This window comes from Manacus candei, unplaced genomic scaffold, assembly GCF_025592945.1.
Source record: "Manacus candei isolate 608988 ecotype Guabito, Panama unplaced genomic scaffold, ASM2559294v1 h1tg000014l, whole genome shotgun sequence".
NCBI lineage: Eukaryota > Metazoa > Chordata > Aves > Passeriformes > Pipridae > Manacus > Manacus candei.
In genome coordinates, this window is record NW_026138062.1 from 44,659,801 (window position 1) to 44,685,546 (window position 25,746).

The following is a 25,746-nucleotide window of genomic DNA, read 5'->3' on the forward strand; positions in this document are numbered from 1 at the left end:
CTGGGAGTACTCATCTGAGCTGTCTGTGCTTTCTCCTGCAGGCTAAGATCCCCACTGTGTCCTGTTCCATGTTGTAGTGGTTTGGACTTTGTTTTTCCCCCAGAGGCTAGAAAAGTGGTAGACCCCAAGGGGTGGAAACCCCTGGAAGTTTTGGAGTTCCTTCCAATGGGCGCTCCTGCAAAAAATGTAAACATATCACAAGCTCACCGGAAGAGAAGAGTTGTAGTTTGGTTGAGGAGAGGTCAGACAGAAAGAGTCAGCATGGGTCAACTTAGCCCTGTGCCAGGTCTCCTTTGGGTCAATATCTCTGCGATCAGCCCTGAGCTGCACAGCACTGCCCTGCACTAGGCACTTCGAAGCTGCTGGGAATTTATCCATCTAAACCACATGGACACACTCCTAGTGCATACAAAGCATCACTTTAGCTTTGTACAAATACATCCATAATATTACCCTATTCCTATAACTGCAGGATGAAACGAAAGGTAATCAGAGGCAGCTTTTTATTAATGGTGAACAGGGCAGTAGGCATTTCTATAAAAAGGAAGATCTCACAACAGGAATACTATTATGGAGGTTTGTGTTGTAGATGTCCATTTTATGCAAATGATATGTAAATCAGACACAGCCCCTTTGACTTCTGGTATGTAGCCAGCAACTCTTTCACGCTATAATGTTGGGTAACCTTTGCTTGACTGTTTTTTTCTAAAGTTAGCTATAAATCTCAGCTTTCTTTTTCTCTCTCCTAATTTTCTTGTAAAGCACAGTAGGGTATTTATAAGAAAAAGTATGTTAACAGTTTCTGAAACCTGCTTTGTAAAAATTAAAATTAGAGAAATTATTTATTAAAACTAATCTTATCATTATACCAAACACTCTCTGTTTATGAAAAGGAACACTATTCTCCAAAAACTTTAATAGGAGGGTAATATCATAGAAAATATTATTCAAGAGATCCTGATGCTACTGAATGCCCTGAGATTGGGAAAAAAATCTTCACATGATGTAGTTTTGAATTATTCCCCTCACCAAAAAAGCAAAAGCTGCCATTTTTGTTCTCAAGAAAATTCTTAAAAAATGAAGGGTTTTTTTTTTCTATTTTAAATGGAAGTTAGCTGCTAACATCTATGTCAGCAAATGCAATGGCTGATGGTTCTTAAATGCACATCACAGTTTGTGGCTCTGCAACTAGTATTTGCAATGCTGTTGGACTCTCCGCTTTTAGAATTTAATTAAGTGGCCTTTTTATATATGGAGGACACTAACAGAATTGCTTTGCCTAGTGGAAGCAAAAATGCCCATGCCTTCTCCTTATGGGCTGGGCTGTAGAACCACTGATATACAGTCAGGGCCCATTGCACTGGAATTATGGCTTTATAACAATCCTCTATTTACATACACTGCTGAGGCAGTAAAAACAGCAAACAGATTTTTTTAAGGCAGGCAGCCAAAACATCCCTGCAGGGCACATGCCCCTCGCAGAGGCAGGAACGCAGGCAAGTTAAATCAGTTCTGTGACTGCTTTCCAGCAGTGAATTTTGTTGACATGAAAATGGCGTATGCCACTCCAGTAATAAGATGGGTCCAATCTTCAGTGTTCCTTGTTTCTCCCCCACCCTATATCTCCCCTCAGTTTGAACTAGCATGCACATGGCACTGGGAAAAAAAGAATTGCTGTAAAGTGTTCTGTTAGCAAGGTTTCAATTTACTCATCACGAGATCGCTGAGCAATACTGTATATAGACTCAAATAAAATCAATTCAAGGAGCTGTTCTCATGCTTCCTAGGACGTGAGGCAAATGGTTAACCTCATCTATTAAGTATGGAGTCTGAATCAAAGCCATGTTACGTTCATGTACCTCCTACAGCCATATTTCCTACGGATTTAGGTAATCATGCTTAGCAATCAGAGAAATTTTCTCTTGCCCTTGTTGTGCAGCCCTCATTTTCTCTCCTTCCCTCGGCAAATAAAGACCCTTAAAGACACACACCAGCAGCAACGTTTCTCCTCATGCTGCACAACACATCCTGGGTTACCCGAGCTGTGCTTCATTCCTCCCAACTGTCCTCCCATCTCTTTCCATCAACAGCAAAGCTGATAGCATCCCTGATGCATCATTTGCCATGGCATGGGAGAAGAGGTGGTTGAATCAAAGCCAAGGATCCATAGGGGATGCTAGCTGAGACAGCCTAGCATGGACAAAACCACACTGTCAGGATTTACTTTATAAGGGTGGGGCTAGCCAACTGAGGAACTTGTGACAATTTTGCTCACATCTCACCACATGTCAGTCTTGAGCTACCTCAAGTTTGGGCCTAAAGTTTAGACAAATCCATGCGGTGGAGGGGAGTCAGAAGGGAAATATGAGAACAAGGTTTAAACTAATGAAAACCAGAAATAATAACTATGGGTGCAAGGGAACTGCATGGACACATTAAAGCAGAAAGCCCTGAGACAGTGGTTAAATGCTCCATAAAACAAGAGTTTAGCAGGAACTTCCCTAGGGAACCATGACCGAAATCACTGACAGTAAGTTGGATGGAAAGCTCTGAACTTGCAGAAAACCTCTCTCTTGGGCAACCTCCTTTTCAGAGGAAGTTTTAGTCTGCCAGAAAAGGTGTGCAGTGCTGCATGCAAATACAATATGCGGAACTGGAAGGGAAACCCATATACTGCAGAGACAACAGCCTTAGAGGGAATGTCCTACATGTATGCCATTTGCTTTTCTCCTGCTAAGATGCAGGCTGTTCTGGTAACTTGTGCACTGCAGTAAGTCACTGGCAACAAAGCACACAATCCACCACGTAAGCACTGGATAGGAAACTCCAACATCACAATAGTATAAACTTTGGATAGTATTACTTAGACCTTAAAGCACTCAGCCCTCTGAGGAAGCTGTAAAATACAGTTCAGGGGGGTTTATAATGGTACCAACTCGCTATTTCCATGCACATATGTAATCAAATTACTCACAAAAGGACAAAGGTGTTTGAGGACAGCTCAGTAATTATTTGTGACAGCTTCGAAAACAGAGTAAGGCAAAAGTGCTGTTGTATCTATGATGGATGTTTGAAATCACCATCTTTGTGTACAGCCTTCGATGCTTTAAGGATGCTGTAAATGGATCCTGAAAAATCCAGCTGAGCATTACAGTAATTGTAATTCTATTGGTTTCTATAGAAATAGGATTATCCTAACAGCTGATAAATCAATTTCCTCCTGGAACACTTATGCAGTAAGAAGGGGCACTGCTTCACCATTATTTATAGAGCAAACAGCTTTTACCCAATTTGCAATACCTAACAGAGTTTTATAGAGTTCGTGAGATTTTTCAAGCATGTTGCTGCATATAACAATCTTTGGCAATACATTACAGAGGAAAATGGTGAGGGGGAAACCCATAAAGTAATGAAAGCATTTACCACCAGATGGCACAGCAGTACAGGTGCCTCCGTTCTGGCAGGGATGTCTCTCGCAGGCGTCGGGATAAAGGACGCAGCCAAGCTTCAATTCCGTCAGGCCAACCACTTCTGCGAAGCTGCTGCGCTTGTTCTGGAGTGGCAGTTCATTGTTATTTAGGACAACTGAATCCAGGCAGCCCTGAAAGCCGCTCAAGACCTGCGTGGTCCTCTTGTCAGTCAGGCTGCGGACGTTATCCACTTGGACCTGGGCACCGAAGTAGACGGAGCTATCTGTGCTGAGAGTCTGAAAATAGAGGGGGGCTTTGCGACGCTCCACGTAGCTGTCATCCAGGGACAAACTTGTGAAATTGCGATTCAGCTCCAGGAAGACTGAATGCCAGCTTCCATCATTAACAGCCCTGCCAGAAATTCCCAGGATTCCTGGGCCACTTCCACAATCCAACTGGAACCAGAGTTTGCCATCGACAATCTGCAGGAGGAAAGCAGAAATCAAACCGCTTCAGGCACTCAGCTGTCTCATAACACATTCTCACAGAGAATCTGGAAACACAGAGGACTTCTAGACAGTCTCTATACAGTGTTAAAAGCTGCTCTCCTACATGACACTAAAATAGCAAAAAGCTGTGTCTTCATCAGCAGCAAAAAAATATAATGTCATAAATATCAGCTTACTTTGAATTTATCCAAAGCCAATTACTGCAGAAAAACTGAAAAATGTAGGAAAAAATAAAGATGCAGAACACTGGCAAAAACTGGAATAACGATAAGTTTACTGAACAAGTGTGGACTGGAGGACCTATGTTCTGCTCTTGGCTCTGCTGCTGAATAGCTATGTCTCTCTCAGCCATCACTCACCCGTGAGCTGTGATTCTGCTCCCAGTGGTTGATGCTACCAAAAGGACAGTCAGGGCACAGGATCACCTCTCAGTGTTTGAAAGAGGCTTGTGGCAAAATCAGTGGCCACTGCTTTCAGCTAGTGATGTTAGGTACTCTGCTCACATACACATCCTGTGCTTCTGTAACCTTTTGGAGCATCTCAACAAGGTGTGGATTTGTCCCCAAGTGTCATAAGTTCAGTTTCTCTAATGACAACAGTAAGATTCTAGTTGACCAAAAGTCAGTTATTTTCCAAAGATGCTACACTACCTGCCTGTGTATACCTCACAGATGACATCAAATGGTTCTTACTTTTTTTTCTTTCCTCGTATTTGTGCTGGGTTCATGGCTTTAGAGAGATGAGAGAGGATTTCTCACTCTCCCTCCTGTCCCTCACCCATCTGAAGTCCTCATAAGGGGAAAATCTGTGCTAGCCTGCTGGAGCAGGTGAAGTGCAGAGTAAGAGAATAGGTATGAAGTGCTGCTTTTCTGATCAGCAGTTTACCTAAAGATTTTAGGTTTCTCTAACAGATGGTAGATCAGTTTAAAATGGCTGACAAGGCTGGAAATAATTTCTTATGACACATTAATTGGATTCAAGTTCTCTGAAAGCTCTTGCAAGTATTTTACCTTTATGTCATGCTTCAGGAAGTACTTATTTCTGCAAACCCCATCTCAAGATAGTTCTGTCCCATTATTTATCATCCTGAAAAGTTCAGGCGCTATGTCCTTTTTCATCCTTCCCTGCATCACACATTGTCCTCTCACTGGTGTGTCTGTAACAGAGCCTGACTGCTCCCTGCCATCAAAGCAGAGTTGCCACAGCTGTCAATGCAAGAACCCCCACAGAGCTTTGGTGGCCTGCTTAACAGGCATGGCTACTGCAGATGTGAGGATGCTGCATTGTGTCCATCTGCTTTTGGCCATTTTTGGCCATTTCTAGCATGAATAGTCATTTTAAACCATGTTAGCTAGAGACATTCCTTGGCATGTGTCTCAACTGTGGGACCACACACTTCTCTGCCAGGCTCTCTGATGTGGCTTGAAGATAAATATGAAACTGTTAATCTACAGAAGCAGACTGTGCTGTCTTGTCATCATCAGCATTTTATGTCCTTGGAGGTTGACAAAACTACCTGGAGGAAAGCTAAGAGTAAAATCTTGAGATCTGTAGATCTCTGGACTCCCTCTCCTTTCCAAACCCTCAGTCTCTTGACTAGCTGAATTTGAACTGAACCTCAAGCCAAAACACACTGGTCAATTGGGATATAAACCACATCACTCCACTACTTGGCAGTCACTTGGACGCAGAGGTGCTAAGCAGTGGCAAGCATGTGGCAAGCTCCCTATCAATGCCAGCTACCTACTTACTCTGCATGGTATGAGGGAAGGAGCCAAAGGACGGAGCCAGAATTAGCCTCTGCTATGAGCAGCTGGCTACTTCAAAGTAGGATGCAACTGAGAAGTCAGATCTATGATTGTAACACAACCTACTTAAGGGATGGATATTGCATGGTACTCTTACAGCTCAATCTAAAATCGCTAATGGATGTACAGAAAAATGAGTCTGGATCATTTTTTATTAAAAAATCTTTTCTTATGGGACTCAAAACTCAGCTGTAAACCATTTCTGTAGATTGAAATTGTGCCTGTTAAAGCATTCTCCAGAGGAATCTTCATAAACAAGATGCCCTGATAAACTGAGATTTTTCTTTCCAGAGATGGAGCAATAGTTTCTTTTCTCCCTGTGCTACAAAATAGTTCATAAACCTTGAAGGTGCTGCTCAGAAAGACCTGGCTCAAAAGGAATACAAATCAAACTGAAAAATACATGCCAATATACTACAGTTTGAAAAACAGCCATCACTGTATAAGCAGCCAACTTGCTGCTTATTCAAAAGGCTTTTTCCTATGGAAACTCTTCTACTGATTGTGTATAATATACATATACCTCCCCTAAGACTACTTATGCCCTGAAGAACCTACTGCCTGCATGTCTATTACCCTTACTCAGAGAACATGTTTTTCCAATTATCTTTATAAATACAACACCACATATGAGCACCTGGAATAAATATTAAACCATTTGTATACAGGAAATGATGATCTAAAAGATTTGCCATTAAAATATGTTTTATATATCTTTCTCATCCACTTTTACTTCTTTTTACCAGCAGATGATCTGACATACACAGTAAATATATATAGTCTGAAAGGTTAGGTTTCCTTCCTTTCATTGAAGAAACACTAGCAACCCCTACCTCAGGCTAGAGTGAAAGATGGAAAGGATGGTCTGATGCTTACAGTACTAGTGTAAGACATGATAGATTTGCATGGGAATCCACACTCTGCAACACTCTTCCTCTGGGATCTCAAGCAAGTCATTAGTTTCAAGTCTCCATCAGTAAAAGAGGGGTAACGTCATTTCCCTATCTCACACCACTGCTTTACAGATACATACATTAAAGACTGTGACATATCCAGATACCCCTAGCAATGGGACAATAAAAATACTTTCATTAATCAGATGGTCACAGGCCTTGCTGTAGGGGGATCGGGAGGAAATACTTGTCCCCTGATGGCCTGGTGCCTCGAGGAGGAGGAAGAACAGGAAGAGCTGACAAGGAGCAGATGCTGCAAAGGGCTCCTGTCCTGACTATTAGCAGCGAGGCTGGCCAGGCAGGCAAAATTGCTGCCTCTACTCCTAAGCACAAGAATTCAACCATCATTCAGCAATTAGTCCATGGTGTTCCTGTGATTCTTTGTAACTGCTGTGATGTCAGTCACCGCTCAGTCCAAGCAAATAGTATGGAAATCCAATGAATGTCCAGCCTCAGCAGTTATCCAGATAATAACATCAGTGGGGCTGGGTTGGTTGAGAGCTGGTAGCATCAGACTATCAGTGTAGGACTGAACGTGTGGCATTGCTTTTTTCCCTCCGTGTAGTGCAACACAGCAGAGAGCTTGAGTTGCTCCATCTCACAGCAGAGATACACAAACTTTGCAACCCCTCACCAGTGCAGCCCATGGCACCAGTAGAGGCATCACGAAAGCAGAGAGGCACTGCTTCATTCTAGCTGAGCAGAAAACTCCCACCAAGCTTCCACTTCTCAGTGCTTTATAAGCTCAGGGCTTAGTTACAGTCTCAGTTATAACAACTAGGACAGGGAGGTTAATGCATACTTAAGCAGATATACTTTTACAGCCACGAAATTCCTCAGCTGTGAAGAAGTAAAAAGAACAGAGAAGACTCCAAGAGCTGATGCAATCCATTATATTTCAACAATTTCATTCAATGAGCAAAATGGAGCCAGACACATATTGTAAATTATATTACAGTATTAGCCTGGCTAAGATGTTTGGCTAACATCCATATTTGTGTATCAACACAGGTAATAAAATGATCAAATGGTTCTTCTGAGACCACCTCCAGCTCACACAGTCCATCTGCAGTCAAACACCATGGATACAGCATGCTGCCTCCTAATCTATCTGGGGAAATACTTCGTTAACTGAATTGCATTTCAGGTTCGTTTGTGTAAAACAGTGTATTTAATTAAAATATTACTCATTTCAACTCCAGCCATAACTGGGACCACATCCAAGCTTCAGTCCTATGCAGCATCAGCCAGGCAACAGTAATGCACTCAAATGTAAAATATATACTTAACTAAATGATGCAAAAAGTTTCATATTAACTGCCTGGACAGAAGAACATATGCTTGCCTTTTACCATTTAGCACCTCTATTTCTGGCATGATGGGAAAGTCTTTCTTTACATATTTTTAATTCTTTAAATGTCATAAAAAAACTTGAATCTCCATCATATTCCCTGAAAAAAATTAGATAAATTATGGGATTCTCTTCTGCAATGGTCTTGTAATGCTTTAAACAGTTAAAACTTACTTTTCCCTGTTAGATGCTACTTAGGTAAAAAGGAAATGGTGGTCCTGGTTTTAGCACATGCAATCTTTTCAAAGGAGAAAAAAAAGGCCATTGACCTGCATCTCATTTTGCTCCAATTGCCTTAAAAGCAAGAGCATGCAACAAAAAAAATGGCCAACCTCTCAAAATCGATGGATGTGTTGCTTTATTTGAAATAGTTGAATAAATAACACCCTTATTATATTGTATCAATGCAGTGTAGCTGGTAGGCTTTCAGCAAAGTAGTAGACAAGCAGTTTGCTCTATGGAATTGATTATTCATCCTAGAAGGACACTGTGTTATGATTATGAAATATTTCCATCCCTGGAGTTATCACAAATGTATGAGCTCCCAAAATTAAGCTGGTCATTTAAACTCCAAAAACCATATTGCAGCATTAATTTTTAAATAGACTGCAATGGGAGAGACTTCCTTCAAAACAATTAATGCCACTGTATGCCCCAACAGCCGTGGTGTTTTCTGCCTGCCCTCCCATGGGCTTATGCTCTAAATTTCCTCCACCTCTGCCTTTGTTTGGAGCTCAGTGATGGTGCTGGGCCCTCTGGTGCTAATCCAGCAGACACTTAAGTACATGCTTAAAATTAAGTTATGTAAGTAGTTCCAATTGCCTTCAAATATAGTAAGTTAAGCAAATGATTAAATGCTTTGCTGGAGTAATGCCAGAGTGCTCAAAAGAGCACAGGATTCCATCCTTTATCCTCTATTTGGAAAGCTACTCCTCGTGTTTAATTTAATTGAAAGCAATGCTCAAATGATAACAACCTCACATTTATAGTCCTGTAATTAATCTACTTAATGGCCTCATTTCTGAATGCCTCCCTATCTCACAACATATGTACCTGGTTAAAGAAAAAAAAAAAGTAGTCTTACCTGTAGTTTACAAATGAAAAAAAACCAAGGTTAGAGAGTCTAAGCGTAACTTACTTGACAACATCTGAGTTAAGGATCCCCAAAACGCAGCTCAAGAGTCAGCTCCTATCCTGAAGAGACCTGATAAGGCTAAATCCCTTGAGTATAATGCCATTTGTCTGTCACAGAGCACTTTTGTGAGACCTCAGCCTGATATTCCTCTGCTAAAAGACCTTCACAAACAAAACACTGACAATTCTTGATCTTTAAAGTGGTACAATTTCTTTAAAAACTATGCTGAATGTAATAATTTAGTTTTCTTTAAGCCATATGCACACAGAAGCCAAAGGCCAGACCTGGGAAAAATGTACACACTGCAACCATGAATCGTGCCCTACCTAAAAGCGGACCATGAGGCTCTGGGAAGGTAATTCCCTGTGTCCTTCCCTGCTCAACACATAGGACAAAGCAGAGGCTTTGCATCCACACACGATCCTGGACCTCACTCATTGGATATGTGAGGTGGCAGCTGCATCTGAAGCTCTCTACCAAGTACTGCATGAGATGAGTTCAAAGATGGAAACTGTTTCTTAGAGCTAGGAAGCAAAACAGAGCCTGACATGGAGGTTGACCTTTGAAATTGGAGCAGAATAGCCACAACTCTTGTTGCTGCTTCTTGAAGTATTATATTTAACTTAGCATCTTTCAAATCAAAATAATTAGGTGATTGTGTGGTGACTGAAAACACATGGTTCCTACCTCACAACTAAAGATTCAACTCAGGTGATTGCAATGAGGGTGTTTTTTCGTTTGTTTGGGTTTTTTTGTAGCAGCATCAACTTTTCTTTTTTGGTGACAAAATTGCTCAGCTTCAACTGGAGATTTTCACTCAGTTGCCTATGACCTGGACATGCTGTACTCCCTAATGATGCGAGCTTTATACACTAAAGTCTAACAAAATTAATGCTCCTATTACCATTCTAACTAAATATCAGTAATCTCTGTATCGTCTCATTGTTTTCAAGTGGCACCTTCCATCAGGGCCATTTGTGGTTTTTTTTCAAATATTTTTTGAAATTACAAAATTGCTAACATTACCTACTGACATGTGCTAAGAGTGACCATGATGAAGACTTCAAAGAAGGTCTTCCAGCCTGCAGTTTAATTTGGTTTTCCTTGAACAAAAACATATACTTGATGGTTCAAACAGCATTTCCGTGTGTCACAAATCAGAGCTTAACTGTCTTGTACAAATCTGAACAGTGCTGACAGTTCCTGGTCAATGACAGACAGTACTCCTGCTCATGAAATATTTCAGTCTAACAGCTATAAAGTTATTTGTTGCCCATTAATAACTCATCTAGCCACTTTAACATTACCTAAGCATACAGCCCAAAGTACTCTGAAGATTGCAAACACAGACACAAAAGGCTCTGTGTTATATCTCTCACTGCTGAATTATAGAACATGGCATAGTTACAAATGTCAGTGTCTCAATTTTGTACCTTAGAGGCTATAGCAGAAATATTATACAGGCAGGGTCTTGGATGAGCCTAGTACTCCCTTTCCACCCAGCACATATTTGCCATTTCACAGAAACACAAAAAAGAACAAAAACGCATGGAGAGCTTATCAATTAAATATTGATTTGGTATCAATCTCCAGCAACCCCATGACTCTCTCAATAAATAATCTCAGTCCACAGAGAGCAGAGATCTTCATATTCAGTAGGATATATGTTCTAAGCAGCTGGTTTCTGGAATTAACTTGATAACAAGGGAATGTTCCCTAACCACAGACATGGACAGAAGGGAAAACCAGCAATTTCAGTATGCTTTGTTTTGACTATATAGTCATATAAATGGCCAAATTTTACATCTTGTACAGACTGGCTTCTACACGCAGACATATATAATGTTCTTGTAATGAACAGCACCCAGTGGGAAATTTTCCAAGTAAAGTACCACTAACAAGCTGCTTTTCTTATTGTTGTTGTTGCTGCTGTTGAAATTGTTTTTCCCTGTTAGAATCAGACTTCTTCTCAATCTACAGCTGAAATGAGAACAGCATTACCCAAATCAAGAGCCAACAGAAAATACAGAATCTAGAAAAACAACTGCAGAAAAGATAAGTTATTTTAATTACCTTCAGAATTATACAGGGATTCGCTCTGGTATACATTATAATCCCATTGCTTTGCAGGGTTCGCAGACGGAGAGCCAACTTGAATTCCTCTTTCTTGCTATTTTCAGAAACCCGGTATTTAATGTAGCTATTCCCAGCAAAGCTAAGGGAAGTGTGGCCTGAAATAACCATTTTGAAAAAACATATGTGCTTTTAGTGACACCTGAAATAATTCCTCAACTGTCAAGTTAATAAAAGAATTTATAAAGTTAATGAGAATGTCTAGGAAGAAATAAATCAAACCCATTTTCTACAAGAAAGCAAGCTGTCATCTACCACAAAATATATTGTATTTATTTATTTTTTAAATTATTTTTCAGGGGATACAAGAAAGCTCTATTTCTCCATACTTAAAAAAAAAAAAAAAAGAGAGGTTTTTCCAAGTATTCAGCATTTTTCAGCTTATACACTTCTGGAGTCACCTATCTTGCCTCACTGATAACAGAGAGAGTTGAAAATGCCCATACCTATACATCAGGCAGTTGAGTTACTGGTATAAAGTTAGGTGTGGGCAGATGTCAGCCAAACCCTTGCAATGAGTTCCCTGAAACCACTGTTCAGGACCACAGTTTAGTATCTGCTGTGTTTTCAACAGGCAAACAGCACAAATCCTCTGTCATGCAGCCTGGAATTCACTGAAGTCACCAGAGAGCTCCACTTCACTGATTTCCCACCTGGCTCTTTATATGCCAGAGAACAACACAGCTGTAGAGAACTAACAAGTGTCCTCAAACTTTTGTTTTGGGATGGTGTAGTGTTTTCATTAATAAAGACTAGAATTTTGGTAATCTAAATAGTAAGTAGAAGAGTTAATTATAGAGCTTTGCCCATGGCAGGAAAACATCTGGTATAACATTTTCTAGGAGAAATCCTGTTTTCTCAGCAGCCTGTTTTACTGATCTCAAACAAGTCAGTGGGAATTTCTGTCTACAAACAGCTACAAAGACAAGTATTTACAGGGCTTATAAACAGATACACCAAGTGCCAGTGCTGAGATGGTTTAAGCAGTACATTTTCTATTGACTTCAGTGGCACCTCTGCCTACAAAATGAGAATGGCAGCACTTAATTGTTCAAGTATATCCCCCTTTACAGCTGTGGCATGCACCTGAACATTCGCCAAGCTTTCCTGGTGGGCACTGGCAGATGAACGGTCTCCGATTAGCTTCATACCCCACACACTGCATGTCCCCTGGACACGGTTTCTCCAGACAGGGGTCGTTGGACCCTGGACAGAGTCCTCCTGCAATAAGTTAAAATACTGTCAGGGATACATAGTGTAAAGCATGATCTGCTGCAATACAGGAGTAAAGAAAGACAATTATTGATCTCACACTTCAGTATAAGCAAAAAAACAGCTTAATAATAATAACCACACACTTTCATAGTAGAGAGAAGTATTTTTGTAGAAGTACATAGCAAAACTGTAATAGTTCTTTTTCAAGATGCCCTAAACACCATGGGAACATATTATAAAAATGAACTCTTATAAACAGTAACTGGTTTGTAATTGGTGGTGTACCTCTCGGGCCATCCATTTTCTCACAAACCTTCATGTACAAGGGCTTTATAGACATATGAGAAAAAAAAATGGCTTGAAGCTATGCACTCCTTTTGTCCCAGCACACCCAGGAGAAGCAAACTGAAGAAGGTCGAAATAGTCACAGCACCAAGCCTGCTATAGTTCAAGAAGCATTTGGAAAATGTTCTCAGGTGTGACTCTTGGTGTGGTCCTGTGCAGGGCCAGGAGGTGGACTTTTGTGATCCTTGTCCATCCCTTCCAACTCAGGATATTCTATGATTCTAAGCCATGCTGGGCCATCATCCTCATACTACACAGGACATGCTGCGAGCTTGGTCATACAGCACAGGCAACTTTGCCCCTTCCCAACGTTCCTCCTGACATTTCTGAGATCTCACATCCTATCCAGCTTGCCCAGCTTCAAAAACTTCATTTTTTTCTAATCTGAAGGGACAGAACAATGCTGAGTTTTAAATTTGCTTAAAATACTTGAGCGACACAATTACATGAAGGTTCTTCAAAACCACCTAAATGTTTTACATCTATCAAGCTGAACATGTCAAGGAATTACTCTGAAGCCTGTCAGTGTCAAAGGAACTTCTTGCATTTCATAGGGTTTGGGTAAAACTTGTACTTAACTTCTAAAAACATCTAGATAAATCTGTTTTAATTGCCCTAACCTTAAAAGATTTTCAAACACTGTCTACAATAACGCAAAATACAATACACCTACTGCTGCTTACTGTATGGATTTCCAGGAATATGTGACTTCCATAAGCTAGCCTTTTCTTGGTTGTAGTAAGGTGCTTGGTAGATGCACCGTCAGCTTCTTCATATGGGCATCTATCTATGTGTGGCTGTTATGAAAGTAGACTTCAAGTGCAGGAAAAAAGGCATTCCTGCCCTTGCTATTGTTGATTTGCAGCCACAGCCCAAATAGAGTGAAAGTAGTTGCTGGGAATGGACAGGCTCCTCTTGTTTTGCTTATTAAGTTAATTTACTTAAGACATGCAGGTGATGAATTTAATGATAAAACACACCTTCCTACCCATCACTTTCTGAATATTGGTAGTCCTTGTATATTGCAGGATTCTTATATTAAAAAACTAGTTTATTTTTTGAGCATATTATTTGATTTACAATTTATAAAGGAAGAAATCAACCTGTCATAGAGTACATCTCCAAAAATAATGAAAGAAAGAATCTTATTGCTCTCTGAGTTTTGTACAAGCCAAGCAGGGCTCATAGTAAGCACAGCTGAAATTACCTGACACTGTATATATTTTCTGGGAAAAGAAAAATTACTACTGTAGGTTTCAAAGTGGACATGGGCTGACTACAAATATGGCAATTACTGTAAATGTCTTCCTTGATGTACAGCACAGTCAATTTAATGTTTAACATCCTCCCCTCCTTTATCAAACATTTGTTTGAGAGGTCTACGCAGTAAAGGATTTACAGTACTGCCTTTAGCACTGTTAGAAAATGATGCATGGCATTCTTTATTAATCACATTAGTAGGTAATGTGAACAGGAGTAACAGCTGCAATATACAGTTACACTTTGAGTTTTATAGAATCAAGAAACAATTGTCATTTAATATTTAATAGGGTTCTGCATCACTATATTCTATTTAAAAGTAAGGTCTGCAGAATTTAACAGAGAATATGATGGTTTTTATGTGGGTTTTTGTTTGTTTGTTTGTTTGTTTGTTTTTCCTTAGAATAAACCCCCATATTTCTTGGAATTCAATGGCAAGTAATAATTATTTCTGAAATCATAACAGGTTTTTAAATATTCTATAGGCCGCCTTGTATTTTCTCCTTGGTTGTTTCAGCTATTTTAACTCATTCTTATGTGATGAATTCACAACATTTTGGTGTACACAGAGTATATCCCTTCTCTGAACAAACTTAGACATTTTGTGAGGCTGTAATTCAAGTAAGCCTCTGTGCAGCTGACAGACAAGCCATTTGGACAGAAGCCCCAGAACTCATCAGTGTGGAGCAGAAAGGGGTACTGAGATTTCCAAATGTGGCTCTGGAAATTTTCACATCCCCTAACCTATGACTTTATCTTTGACATGAAGCAATAAAGCAGCAGCTTACTTTGTTATCCATCTCTGCTAGGTTTTTAGCTGATTCAAACTCTGATTTGTACTTCAGAGTCATCCTTCCACATTCAAAAATAGATGGAAAAGATCTAATGTACTTAGTGCAACTGTGGAGATGCACTAAAGAACTGCTTATCCTGAACGGCCAAGAATAGTTCTTCTGGTAAACTACAAGGAAATCAAATTTCTATTCATACTGCTGCAGCAGGATTTCATAGCTGTCACAAAATTTTTAAAATATTCAGACTTGGGAGAAGTGCTTTATGCCTGTCTGTATGATTATAAGTACATAAGCTACAAATTTGCATTATTGCATTGCCCCAGCTAACACGCATTTTCAGGCTGATTTCACAACTGTGTGGAGCAAAATTGTAAAATTGTTCAAGGCTACGTTGTCCACATCAAAGATTTACAGCCTGAGTTTAAACAAAATTATTCTAATGTTGCATTTCCACTCCAAAGAGCAGTCTATTTACCATCCAATAAGAGATTCAAGAAAAATAGGTTAGAACTGATCTTTTTTCTTCTAGGCAAGTCCAGACAATCCACAGCATTCTCTTGAAACTCACATTACTATTAATAAAACTGTTATCTACAAGGTATCACAGAAACACACGAGCTAGCATCAACCAGTGTGTGGCAGGAGAAGGTGGAATAGACCCACTTGATTTTGACAGATCAGCTTAATTCTCTAAATGAAGATAAAAGCATTTCAATCTTCTAACCAGTATACTGAGGAAGAAAACACTCTTCCACTGCAAAATGAGACGTATTTAATTCTTACTCCTTCAAAAACAGGCGAAAAAATAGGATTGTAAATATATTTTGAAAATTGAGTGCTTCAATCATTTCAACTTACACCTTGTGATATTTTGTCGTTTTCTATCAGCCCATTCTCCAGAGTCTGTATGAGTATCAAAAGAGTCTGTTTCTCTCACTTGCAGAAGAAAGCTTGAAAGGAGGGAGACCATGAGGGCCAGAGTTGCAGGAAGCTTGCAAAACAAACTCCAAACTGCTACTTGAAGTAGTAATTACTTTAGTGGGGAGGGAACTCATGATCTGCAATCTGCTTTTATTTTTAGGGCATGGTGACCAGGTGTTATAGGTAATGATTATTCTATACACATCAGCACAGACACTGCAAAATTGTTTCTGCACAAGCCAGCAATGGGGCTCATCTAGCTCAGGTGCCCCTGGAAAACTTTGTGTCACACAGTACATCCTAGTGAAATAGAATGTCTCCGAGTTTTAGAATAATGAGACATCTGACCTTTTCCATCCACTCCTTGATCACAGCTTCCCTTAGGACTCCTTAAGTGATAGACACCAATTCCCACTCGCCCTGATTCTACAATTGTGCCCCCACTTCACACTTCAACTCTCCCACATTTTATACGAGACTGTGCATTCTTAGCATGGGACTTAATGTCAGAGATGCTCACGGGGAGAAACATCTTTCCTTACACAAGTGCAACATTAAAAGGACTATGGCCAGATCAAATCTGTCAAAGTTATCTGCAGTTCTTGGTTTCCCAAGCAGAGACAGGACACCTTCTTCTTCACTCTTCCTTGCCAGGAGAATTCCAGGCTCATTAGTACATACATGTGTGCTTCCTGAAAATGGGAAAAGCAGTGTTGTACACGTAAGAATTGGGTTCTTGATTCCCAGTCCTTCAGAGCACCCAGTACTCTTTAAGACAGTGTGTGCTCTGTGGAGCTGAGGGCAAAAACCACCTCTGAAAAACAGGTCCTATATTAATAGCAGATTCTCACAGTCTATGATTTTCTTTTGTCAGAGCATTCACAAAATGCTAGAAAGGGCTTCATAAAGTCTGAATTATCCTGTTTCATGAGAAAGTGGTCCAAGACTGCTACTCTCTTGATTAAATAACGTGGATGTGTCTGCACGTTTGTTGAACACTTCTGCGTCCATTAGAAAAATTCTTTCAAACTATTAGGCCAGAACCTTATTAAACATTTGAAATGGAATTCATCTCATCTGACTTTAGGGCACGATTCATCTGACTGACTTTAGACATCTAGGGAGAGATGTATCACATCATTAAGAACACCTCATTCTTTCCAGTGTCTGCAAATGGGGCCTGGAGTGACCAGCATGGATGTAGATATATATCCACATTTGTCAAGATTATTTCAATCCAGCCTTCTCCTATAAAAATAATAATGTAACTTCATTTTTTTCAGATTATAATGCAGAACAACTCTACAGTAAAGTAGTCCCAACAAAACCTGCTTCTTCTCTGTATCTTTATCTCAACACAAAAGAATTACTTTACATAATGCAAAAAATATAGAATAGATTTTTGCTTCTGAAAACTGAGAATGCCATGCAAACTATTTTATATGAATGTATTTATTCCCTTCCTCCTATCTTTATTTTCCCCCAGCAGTGACAGTTGTTTGCATATCTCACACCATGTGATGGGAGATTGGTAAGCACAGCCCTATGGTCACACCAAAACAAATCCCACTTTGTGACAATATTTTTCATACAAACACAAACAGATGAGGCAGAAATCTAAGGAGACAGTCTGTTATTGAAAAACTCTTTAGTTCAATTTTATTGATTTTAAAGGCAAAGATTGATGCACGTGAACTTTCGAACTTATCCTTCCAGAGCTGAGCTGCTGAACTTCCAAAGTTCACCCACTGCCTGCTTTACAGTCTCCCTGCATTTTCACATTAGATAACTCTGTTTGCTCACAAAGGTAATCTAGGTAAGTTATGCACAGCTGGCATGCATAAATTGTGCATATCTGTGACATCTGCCAGTGGGAAAAACACTCCAAGTATGATATATATTTCAGGAATGAGTGAATTAGTTCAAACTCAAGCTTTCTAGGTCATAATTGAATCATATCACTGGAAACATATGCAATACTTTAATGGCTTTGTCATAATTCAAACTATTAATATTTACTGGATGTGAAACTGTCTTAGTAACAAAGGAAGTATAATACTTCTATTATACTGATAATATCTTGATAATGCTGTCTTATTAAACAAGCCAAAATAAATTTTGCACTTTTTCCTGACTTGCTGCATTTATGTGCATGTACAAGATCGAAGAAGCATTTGCATTTTTCTCACTCTTTTACTCTAATCTTTAGCCTTCTAAAAGCAAAACTGTCCATACATTCTCTAACTAATATATGCTCAGAAGTGCATGTTAGCTCCTATGTGAGAAAACACAGTGTGTGTCCATGTACTTACCTAAATACCAAGATATTTTTTGTGGCTCCTATAATTAAAAAAGAAGAGGCTGAAGCATTACCTGATGAGGAGAAGGCCAAAGCATGAATTTTCACTTCCGACCAAGGTCTCTTATATCTGTGCAAGTAATATGTACCAAGGTTTTCACGGTAGCTATACCTAAATCGGCACCTTTGGACACTTTTTTACTACAGGCTGGATGATAGGCTGGATAGGTACAACCCCACCCCAAATCCTGTGGATCACCCCTGGGAAATCAGCACATAGTGCTTGAACAGGAGCAGTGGGAACCCCATCCAGCTTCTCAGCTGGACCAATACAAGCTGCCTGTTCTAACTGTTCCCATACAGCAGTCTTTAAGGCCATGATAAATGGTCCAGAGGCTGGGGACCACAGACGGTCGCAGAAGCACACCGCCCTTCCAGCAGCCTGCCATCCATTTTGAGGATTGACTGGTACATGACAGAAAAATTTGGAAATTGCTGTCCCAGCTGAATTTCTGTGCTTCCATTGCAAACCTGCTGTGCAGGGAGAAAAAGGGAGAGTGTGCTTGGATCAAAACTGGACTGCACTGCAAAGTTCCTTTTTTGGAGTTAAGCTAAGGGATTATGAGGCAGAGGGAATATGAAATTATAAACAGTGAAAATTTTGGCTGCCAGAAAACAAATTTCTGTCAGTGAGGACTATCACTGTCCCCAAGGAGATGAGGATTTGTGATTTCTTGATACAAAAATGAGACTAAGTTATGACTTAGAGAATATAAAAATATTTTGCAGACCGTGTTTCTGCACTGGCTCCTGGACTTGACTGGAGGATATTGCAGCACTGTCCCTTTTAAACCTGTGAAAATTCTTTATTTCAGAGCCTTTCATGTGTAACAAAATGCTGACTATTGTTTTACTAGATATGCCTATTTGAAACCTAAAGCACTATTACTTAAAAATTGACCAGATAGTCTGCTCTTGAATGTACCTCAGATACAGAGTTATGGTATTTTTTACAGAATTGAACTTCTATGGCATTATTATTCATGTGCCGCAGGAAAAAAATGATTTCTGGTTGAGTTTTATGCAATTTATGCCTATTTTCATCCCCACTGAGGTCAATGGTAAAACATGAAGCCCTGCTGACTGCTGCAGAAACAAAGGTTGGTTACTGAGAGACATGGCTGCTGAATTCTTGTCCTGCTCTGTGTGCATGTGTGCTTAAGATGAGGGAGACTTAGGATGTATTGATTTTACAGCAGCTTTTTTCTCTGCTCTTAAATGAAGCGGAATGAGGAGCAAATGGCCTGGCAAACAAAAGAAACAGAGCTAGTATTATAACTCCTAAGGTTTTAAAATCCAAGTGCAGAATCATATGGAAGACTGGCTCTTGAGTCTATTTGTCATATGCCCATGGAATCTCTGCCAAAAGTGGAGCAGCCTAAAACTCACCCTTGACCCCTGCTGCAGCATTAAAGGTCAGGAATTGCTAATAAAATACTTCACTGATTATCATGCCTCTCTGCAAAAACAGGACTGGAAACAGTCTTTCCACCTGCCTGTCTTAGGTCAGGGGTGCTTTTCCTTGGAGGCTGCTGGTGCATCGCTGCAGACCAGACTGCTCTGCTACGGTCAGACTCCAGGTTTATTCCAGTGGTGGCACTAACTGGGTGGGAAACCACATCCCTCCCTCTCCTCTCTCTCTCCCATTCCTTCCCCTCCCCTGGAAGCTGGTTGATGGCTCTGATTACGGAGCCTCCAGGAAAGCAGTCTTTGTCGTAAAAGGCCAAAGTTCATAAACTTCCATTTACATCAGTAAACACGAACAATTCTTCCTGAGCCTGAGAAATCAATTCCCACAACGCATCAGCCAGTCATGCTTTAGAGGACTGAATTGAAATGCCCCTTCTAATCTGTGTCAGAGGAATAAAATAGATCCTATCGCATAATATGCAAAGATGGAAGGGGAAAAGGGAGCAGTACTCACCATTGCACATGCAGCGCACATTCCTGTAAAAGCGGGGACACACAAAACTAATTCGTGCCGTGCTATAGGTCATCAAGGAATGTGAATCAATGGACAGACTTTGCTCACAGTGTTGTTCCTGACAATCCAGTCCAGAGCAATTCTTCTCCAAGATAGCAGAAATACGAATCACATTTTCCAAATGTCTCCTTGCATTGGTAAGCTTCTGAATCAAATAGGCAGGCTTATAGAAACCACCACTGTGTATCTGAACTGCAAACAGCATGTCAAGCTGATTGCTGCCTGCCACTGGCTGAATACTGATGATGTGTAGGCTGTCTTGTTTTTGGGAGAGCACCGCGTTTCGCAAGGTACGCCTGAACCCATGCATGTGAAGACCCACGAAGTCTTCTGGGGAAACGTTCTCAAAACGAATGGTGACTGTATTCTGCAGCATTTCTTGTAGCAATTGCTCCACGTGGACCACAACATCGATGGGTACCTGGAAACGGCCATCGCTGACAGAGACATTTAGGACATACTTGCCATTATCGAGCCCTCCAAGGGCAATGATCTTGCCATCATGGCTGTTGACCTTGAACAAACTTTTCTGTTCTGATTTTAGTGTGTATGTGAGGACATCATACACATCCTGATCTGTGGCATGAATTTTCCCGATGACTCCCCCAGGAAAATCATCTTCCATGGTGACAATGAAAATCTCCAGTGGAATGGCAGTTGGTTTGTGAATGCTTTCTTCAATAACCCTCACCTGAACGTAGGTGTGGGAAACCTGCTGAGGCTTCCCAGAGTCCTTTGCCTAATGTAATTTAGAAAAAAATAAAAAAAATAAATCCAGAAATAAAACACATATAGAACACAGCCTACAACCACAACTTTTTCCTATGTATATTTTCGCAGCATCAGTAATTCTGAAGACCTCCCAAAAGAACTTCCCAAATGTATTTGCAAAATACATATGCAAAGAAATATCTCAGCCATTTCTAGCAGTGGAACTTAGAAACTCTTTAGGGAAGCAGAGATCTCTAAGTGGATTGCATAGAGAAATGTGTCAGTAGAATGTCTCATTACTCAAACTGAAATGTTCCCAGGATCCCATAGCTATCACTCGTCATCTTCACAACGGAGAATATACCAGCAATGTGTTATATTCTGCACCAAATGGAGTTTGGGCTCACTTCTATCCTGGGAAGGGACTGAAGTCCAGTGAAATATCAGCTTCCTACACTGCTTGGTGTGCTCCAAAGCATTTCAGACCTTGCTTAACTTGTGTGGATGTGAGGGAGTTCAGAATTTTTCTACAGCACTCTGTACTACTTTACCTGAAGCAATCAAGAAACATGCTTGAAATAAATAAAATTTATCATCCTCCAAAAATGAAATAGGTGCTTGTGCTGCTGCTAACGATAAAATATGAGAGCAGCACTGCACTTGGAGAGATGACTGTATGACCCAGAGCACGTATAATAGCATCATTTGCACTTTTTTTTATAGAGAGCAAAAGGGCAAGTATGACAAAAAACCCAAGGCCATTTTGACAGAAACGTGTGCAAACCCGAATCAGTGTCCTTTCCTACACTAAGAAAAATTTTTCATTGAAGTCAATATTAAGATATACTGCTCCACACATTTACTTGCTCCGGAGAGGAACAGAAGGCTGAACTACCACTGGGCAGAGATGTAGCACATGCCCAAAGATCTTTGTATTTGGACACGAGAAGGAAAATTTACAAGCTGATGAAAAAAATGGCAGGATGAGAACAGTAACATGAGCATTACTATGCATGGATGAATAACTCTAAGACACTCTAAAATTCATTCATCTTCACTCCTTAAAGAGCTTGGTGGAGTATTTAAAAAAAGATTTTATATATATGTGTGCAAATACACATGTACATGCACAGAGGTTACATCCCATTCTACCTTCCATTTTAACATTACTTCTTAATAAACCTAACAGAGAGAAGGAACCTGATGGTGGAAAGGAGAAAGCAGCACTCTGGCACATATGAATGGAAAAAAGCATTTCTATGGTCTATACACAATAGGAAACTATAAAATATGTTTTCACTGCAGAAATCCCTAAAGAAAATAATACTGGGAGAAATTATGCCTCCAAAATCCAACAGTGTGGTTTTCTGAGCATACTGGTGCATCTCAGACATGGTGGTCTGTCTAATATTTCATTTCTATGAAATACTTGGATCTCTAAAGCTAGAGGATGCTGCTTAGATTTAACTCTCATGCTCGGTTTTGGCTGTACTAGAACTCTGGCTAGCAAATTACCCTGAAAGCAGGATATTTTAGGATGAAGGCATGGTAAGAAAGAAAGGTGAGGATTTTTTGTTTTGCTACAAGGCTAAAAAATAGGTTTCAGGAATATTAAATGGTACACTTGTAAAACTTTAATTTAAACTGTTAATTAACATCAGAGCTTATATTTTTTGAATCGTAACTAACAATTGTAACTAAGGATGCTACTGCTATGAACAGCATTAAATGTACTTTTAAAGGAGCAGATAGGCTGTATTTAGAGACATCAACCCCAGCAAGGCAAGTGGAGGAAGAATGCACTTCAAATGCAGCTTATAGGACCATGACTCATTTCAATGAAAGGGTGTAGTTCATTGCCTAGACTTGCATATTTACTGAACCCTAATACATCTCTGTCAGGCCTGAGAAATGTGGACAAATTACTTTTGGATTTACTAGTTTTGGTAATCAAAATTACCCTGGTTACAAAGCTTCTCAACAATTACTCTAAAGCTAAGTTTGAGCTGGACTTCTATTGAATGTCTTATTTTTGACATTCTTTAAAGGCTAAGTTGACCTTGGAAATGTGATTTCATGAATTCTTGGAAGGCTTCCAAAAATTTATGATTAAATTTATGACTTAAAAGCAGAAGTGATTTTCCTTCCTAGAACAGTATTTTGCTGTCACTTGTTCTGTGGTATATTTATATGTATATAATGCATTTTTGCTTATTTTCCTTGCTTAGCTACAGAAAAAAATGATGAAAATCTTAAACCATAACGGTCGCTGCTCAGAAAATTCATTTCATGCCAAGGAAATTGGAAAGGTGGTTGGCTACCTATTTATATTTATATGAAATCAGGTTTTTGAACATCAAAGGAAATATACTGTATTGTGAATTTGTAAACTGGAATGTGTGGTATTTACTCATAGAATACAGTCAATTAAAACCAACCCATAAAGGTAATGTATAGGTTACCTACAACTATAAGGGTTTTTTTGTTTCTGTACAGATATAAAAATCAAGACATACCTGCACGCAGAGCACATATTCAGTTGAGACCATGTGCTTGAAGATGACTGCAGACCTTAAAACGCCGTGAGGGTCCAGTGTAAACTCCTCTTCTTCATTGCCAGTGAGGATGGTGAAGGTAAAAGGGGGGCCATTGTGAAAAGAGTCTTTGTCTGTCACTACCAGCTGCAAAATGCTTGTGCCCACTGGTTTATTTTCCTTTACACATATACACAGCGTATAAAGAAAAGGATTAAAATGATACATATCTCAATTATAAAATACCACATTTTGCTATCGAGAATATTCAACTGAATGCTCTTTGGACAAGATGGTGTTTCACAACCTGCGCTTATTTGACACTGCTTATGCCCCACGGACCAGCTGCAGAAATTAAGGTACCCATCACATCTCCAGGAACTGCTGAGCTTTGCCTGATACTGTGTCTGATCAGGTCTGACTAACAGTTAAGGCTCACACCCTGAACAAGGTGTAGAGAAAGGTGAATTTATTCCAGAGCAGACATTTTGAGGATAGGGTACCTGGTGCAACAGGGATGAATGATAAAATGTGTGACAGATGCTGTGGTTAAGGAGTCTCAGAAAACAGAAACTTACCAAAGATTTAAAAAAAATTGTTTATCATTTCTTTTAGATAAGATCACTTGATACATCTTTTGCAGATAGATCATCAAAAGCTACTTAACTGAAACCAAATGCTCCTGCATTTTAAAAGTCAGAGGAGTTTCTGATGTTCAGGATAAACTTACTTGAATTACAGCTGTGTAGTTAGCTGGAGTAAATACAGGGCTGTTATCGTTCACATCAGAAATGTCCACATTGACCGTCACAGATGAAGACAAAGGAGGGGTGCCGCTGTCTCTTGCTTGGATAACTAATGAATAACCAGATATCTGCAAAAAGGTGAAAACATTAAATCATTGTGAAAGCGGTCCTAAATTTCAACCCAGTTTCTTTACATCCAATGCACCACCTTCCATATTCAGAGGAAAGCTGTTTGGCCTCATTACCTTCCTGCCCGTACTATAACATTATCCTGTTTATTGCCACACTGTGTCCAAACTTCTGTTTTATAAGGCTATCAATAAACATAATAGCTTCATTGTATTAAAATAACTGTATCAGATAATACATTCCTGAAAAAAAAGGGGTAGACAGAAAATAAACAACAGATAATATCTGAACTCAGTTATTAGTACTGTGGCTTACATTTTCATCTCTCCTAGGTGTCAGCTGGGATATATGACCTGATTCTATTTATCTTATGGCTGGTTTCCAGGATATTATATAAATTGCTTATTAGAGCCAGCATCAGTTTGACACACATTGTTTCTAACATGGAGATGGAGAGCCAAGAAAAAGTTCACGGGCAGTTGGCTTAAAAACACTGGGAAACATTTGGGAGTACTAGGGACAACAGTCTCTGCAGCAACAGAATATTATCCATCATTTAGAAGATAAGGGGGCTTGAGCCTTCTTGTTTGCAACACACAGAAACCACTCAGCATAGTGTGGGCAGTTCAGCGCATCATCCATGGGCCCTCTACACACATACGTGCCCATGTGTGAGGTGTGAGCACATGTGACAACTTGCAAAAGCTCTGTCTATGCACAGTTTATGGATGACAGTTGGATTTTCTGAACTGCATCCTTATGTTGGCCTCCTTAGGTCTTACAACTGCTTTTTACTGTATATTGCTCCCTGCTCCCCAGGGAAAGCTGCTGACACATCTGCCCCTGAATCCTTCTACAGGAGAGTGAGCAAAGGGTAAAACGTGCCAGATACAACACTCTGTTCCACCCTTTCAGTGCAGAGCTGGAAAGGGAAAAAACGTGGCCCTGCAGAGGGGAACAAGATAATGTCAATGGGGTTTTTCTGGAGGGGGCAGGGGGAAGGAAATCCAAATCCATTAAAAAAAAAATAAAATTCCTGGTAGTAGGGAGGAGTATAGACTAAGCACACAAAATAAGGGGGCTTGTCTGGGATGTGGGACCAACATAAAGAAAAACAGAATATGTTTTTTAGGGGGTTGTATGGAGGAGAAAGACTGCAATTTGGTGGGGGCAGAGTGACACAGGTGAGAGGAGGAATCCTGAACTAAGGAAAGTCAAGAAACTTGAGACAGAGAATTAGTATTTTTTTTTTAACTGTGATTTCTACCACTAGCTAAAGACAAGACTGACAATTTTGTGAGCTCTTTCCCATTTTTTTGCTCTGTTTGCTTTCATTTCAATGTATCCCAGGAAGGTAGATGGCAAAAGTCATGGTCTCTATGTGATTACAGCTCTGGAAATGAGTTTCCTTAAACCACTAAAGTCTGGGAGTCAGCACTGCCTTTGGGA

The 25,746-nt window shown here is 39.9% G+C and overlaps 1 protein-coding gene across 10 annotated transcripts in view; it reads right to left on the reverse strand.

The window, feature by feature from the left end:
- Window positions 1-25,746, reverse strand: part of FAT3 (FAT atypical cadherin 3) — a 402,153-nt gene that overhangs the window by 23,936 nt on the left and 352,471 nt on the right. For 9 of the 10 annotated variants that reach the window (XM_051779182.1, XM_051779179.1, XM_051779181.1 and 6 more), the window contains 6 exons: window positions 24,153-24,296; window positions 23,405-23,602; window positions 20,118-20,916; window positions 12,386-12,520; window positions 11,240-11,397; window positions 3,424-3,892 (listed from right to left, as the gene is read on the reverse strand). In XM_051779182.1, the coding sequence (XP_051635142.1) occupies window positions 3,424-3,892; window positions 11,240-11,397; window positions 12,386-12,520; window positions 20,118-20,916; window positions 23,405-23,602; window positions 24,153-24,296 (1,903 nt within the window). Of the gene's footprint in view, window positions 1-3,423; window positions 3,893-11,239; window positions 11,398-12,385; window positions 12,521-20,117; window positions 20,917-23,404; window positions 23,603-24,152; window positions 24,297-25,746 lie in introns of those variants that run through there. The other variant, XR_007903072.1, reaches the window with a different exon arrangement.